The sequence below is a fragment of the Myotis brandtii genome, unplaced genomic scaffold (assembly GCF_000412655.1).
Source record: "Myotis brandtii unplaced genomic scaffold, ASM41265v1 scaffold855, whole genome shotgun sequence".
NCBI lineage: Eukaryota > Metazoa > Chordata > Mammalia > Chiroptera > Vespertilionidae > Myotis > Myotis brandtii.
The window spans coordinates 269448-272800 of record NW_005371476.1 but is presented as its reverse complement, the minus strand read 5'-3'; the positions used below and the strand labels follow the sequence as shown (position 1 = coordinate 272800).

The following is a 3353-nucleotide window of genomic DNA, read 5'->3' as shown; positions in this document are numbered from 1 at the left end:
GGTGCGGGGAGCCGAGGCCTCGGAGGCAGGAGGGAATTTTGAGAATTCCAGGCAGCCAGCCGCCCTCCGTGGCTGCGTGGAGACGCGAGGCCCATTTTCTGACGCGCCCAAGGAAAAATATACATAAGGGTTGATGTGTTTTCAAATGGGTTTTTGCTTTGCTTTTCTGTTTTCTCCCTGTGAGTATTAACCTCAGGGACCCGGGGCCGGCTCGGCTCGCTGGAGCACCTGCTGGGGTCACGCGTAGTCATTAGCTTTGCGGTCAGCGCAGAATAAACCCCAATCCTGGGAGCCTGCGAGAGCGTGCGCGCCCGCTCCCGGGAAGCCCGCCAATGCGCCTCGCGCCTCCAGAGTCGCCCTTTTCCTGCCTGACTTGTTCCTCTCCTGCTGTATTCTACCTCCAGCTGTGGGGGCGTCGAAGGAAGAGATGAGATCAAGTTGAGGGGAAAAATTGTCTGATTTCTTGAGCCCTTTGTTTCCCAGGCCCCTGGCAAGCGGGGCTGGGGGCGGGGAGGCCTGCTGGACTGTGCCAGCAGCCCCCCGTTTCTGGAGAGGGGTGAAGATCTCTGCAGGAGGTGGGGTGCAGGGAGTCGGGGTCCGGCATGGCGTGACTTGGCTCTGGGCACCCCGGTGACTAACCTCTTTCTGTCCTTTGTCAGAATCAAGCCCCTCCAGGCCTGTACACAAAGACCCAGGACCCAGCCAAAGGGCCCAACACCCCTGATGTCCTTGAGATTGAGTTCAAGAAAGGTAGGTGGTGTCCCGGCCCGCGTGGCTCAGTGGTTGAGCATCAACCTATGAACCAGGAAGTCACGGTTCGATTCCCGGTCAGGGCGCATGCCTGGGTTACGGGCTCCATCCCCAGGGTAGGGTGTGCAGGAGGCAGCCGGTCGATGATTTTCTCTCTCATCATTGATGTTTCTCTCTCTCCCCGCTCCCTTCCTCTCTGAAATCAATAAAATATATTTTAAAAAGAGAGGTAGGTGGCCACCCTTCAGGACTTGAGAGGGTGGGCTCGGGGCCCTGGCTCCTTATTGCATCCTGGAAGGCTGGGCACGAGCCCTCGGCACCCCTCCTGCATTTCTGGAGGTCAGAATTCAAGCAGGGGCTTCGATGGCTCCCAACCTCCCCCTTCAGACCCATGGAGCCTCCAGGCTTGGGAGGAAGGCACCTCGGCTGCTGTCCACCAGCTCACAGGTGCCACGTTCAGTGTGAGAGCGTTCCAGCCCGAGCAGCCACTTTGGGGAAGTCACTCGGCTTAGAGAGCTGGCCTGAGGGCCGCACTGACCCCACAGCTACAGCCTCAGCTAGCCCCCAGTCAGCTGCTTGACGCCCTGCCCCACGCCCCAACCCAGGGTTCAGACCCCACTCTTGCTTGAGTCCTGATCGCCATCCTCACTGCTATCACCAAGAAGTGTTTGCTGGCCTGGCCTGGGTGCCCAGCCCTGGCACCAGGGACACCCCTTGCTCTGGGGGACGGAGGGGAAGGCAGGGCAGGGCATACCTGGTCATGGGAGGAGCAGGACCAGGCTCAGGCTAAAGGGTTGGGTGGGAGGAAGAGAGCCTTTCCAGGAGGCTGGGGAAATCAGGGATGCTTCCTGGAGGAGGTGGTATGCTGGGCAGGAGTTTGGGGAACCGAGAGGGGGCATGAGGCATGGAGGCTCTTGGAACTTTAATTATTGCCTCTCCCTGGCCTTTCCCAGCAGCCTTGCCGAGACAGCGGGCATGTTCTTCCTCCCCATTTGTTCAAACCCTTGAATTTCATGCCACTTGGGCACCTAAGGATTCTCGGTCTGAGGTCCCTAAAGGCAAGTGGAGCGCTAAGTCCCTCTTGTGCCCACTCTGTCAGGCCCAGCCAGTTGGGGCATCATCTCTGAGAAGATAGTGGGACAGACCCAGGTAGTGCCCCCCCCCACCCCGGCCACGACCCCCCAGGAGCTCAGGAGAGCCATGGGGGCGAGAGAGCCGGACAGGAAACGTGATCCATTTTCATGATTCGGGGACTGTCTGGAACAAAATAGACGGGAGGAACCCTCCCCGGCCAGTCCCCATTCACCCGCTAGTTAATTTATTTGAAGTTTTAATCTAATTATTAACTATTTTAAAGGCTAAGAGGCTTTCTCCGGCAGCAGCACCAACAATGTCAGCCCCTTTCTGGGGCAGGCCCCGTCCACGGCTGGGCGAGGGAGGGGACAATGGGGCGGAGGAGGCAGAGAAAGGGACGGGGAGAGGCGGGGGGTGGCAAGAGGGGCTTAAGGTTCATTATTGGGCAGACTTACATTTAATAGCAATTTACAACCAAGTTATAAAACCCCTGGAAATGGGGGTGAAGAATGGGGAGGCTGACAGCGCCTTGAGCGAAGCCCCTCCGAGCGGCGCCCGGCTAATAAAGACTCGAAAGCCGCTATTGAGCCCTGATTGGCACCCGGTCGCCGGCTCCATGGTAATGAGCTGGGCAGATGGGTGGGGGATTAGCCGCCAACTTTGAACAGCCTTTCTTTGTCACTGTTACAGCTCTCTTGTTAGTCCCCTAATACATTTATTGCTCATTTCACACCGCTCGAGAAAGTGCCCCTTGCTATTCAAAGTCAACCCCGAACCCACCCACTGGCCCCCCCCTTCAACCCCCCTCGGTCCCTCCCGAGCGGCCGCCTCCCTCCTGCCCTCCTGCCACCCCAGACCCCACTTCTCAGAATTCAGGGTGCCTGCTGGAGCGGGCACCGTCTCACCCCCATCAATCAGATGGCTGCGTGCGGGACTGGGGTGTAGGGCCGGGGGCCGGGGGTCTGCCTGACAGACACGCAGGGTGTGTGTGTGTGTGTGTGTGTGTGTGTGCACCTCGGCCGGGCGGCCCCCCGGTAACTGGTGGGACAGAAGGTGCTCCTGGCATAAGACAATGGTGGAGCGTGAAATTCAATTAGTTCAGGGCCTGGTTCCAATTTCACAGCCCCTAAATGCAAAAGGGGCAAGGAGAATGGGAAGGGTGGGGGAGAGCGTTTTTATTGCATTTTCCCTTTCATTCCGGGGGGCTTTCTCGCCCCTCCGCTCCCCGCAGCAGGCCTCAGCCTGCACAGGGCTCTTCACGGAGTCATTTGGAGTCCATATCTGTCACATCCATTTAAGGCGTTGCGGGCGGAGGGAGAGGGCGGGGTGGCAGGCCCGGCTCCTCCGGAGCTCCAGCCCCAGGCCCACTGCCTTCCCCTCCCGCCTCAGGGGTCCCCGTGAAGGTGACCAACGTCAAGGACGGCACCACCCACCGCTCGTCCTTGGAGCTCTTCGTGTACCTGAACGAAATCGCGTGAGTGTCCGCCCCGCCCCGCCCCGGGAAACGCTGTCTGTGGCCAGCACTGGCA

The 3353-nt window shown here is 59.4% G+C and overlaps 1 protein-coding gene across 1 annotated transcript in view; it reads left to right on the top strand.

Moving 5' to 3' along the window:
* Nucleotides 1-3353, top strand: part of ASS1 (argininosuccinate synthase 1) — a 39709-nt gene that overhangs the window by 17346 nt on the left and 19010 nt on the right. Inside the window, exons 9-10 of the mRNA XM_014532200.1 lie at nt 660-750; nt 3214-3298. Coding sequence (XP_014387686.1) covers nt 660-750; nt 3214-3298 — 176 coding nt within the window. The remainder of the gene's footprint in view (nt 1-659; nt 751-3213; nt 3299-3353) is intronic.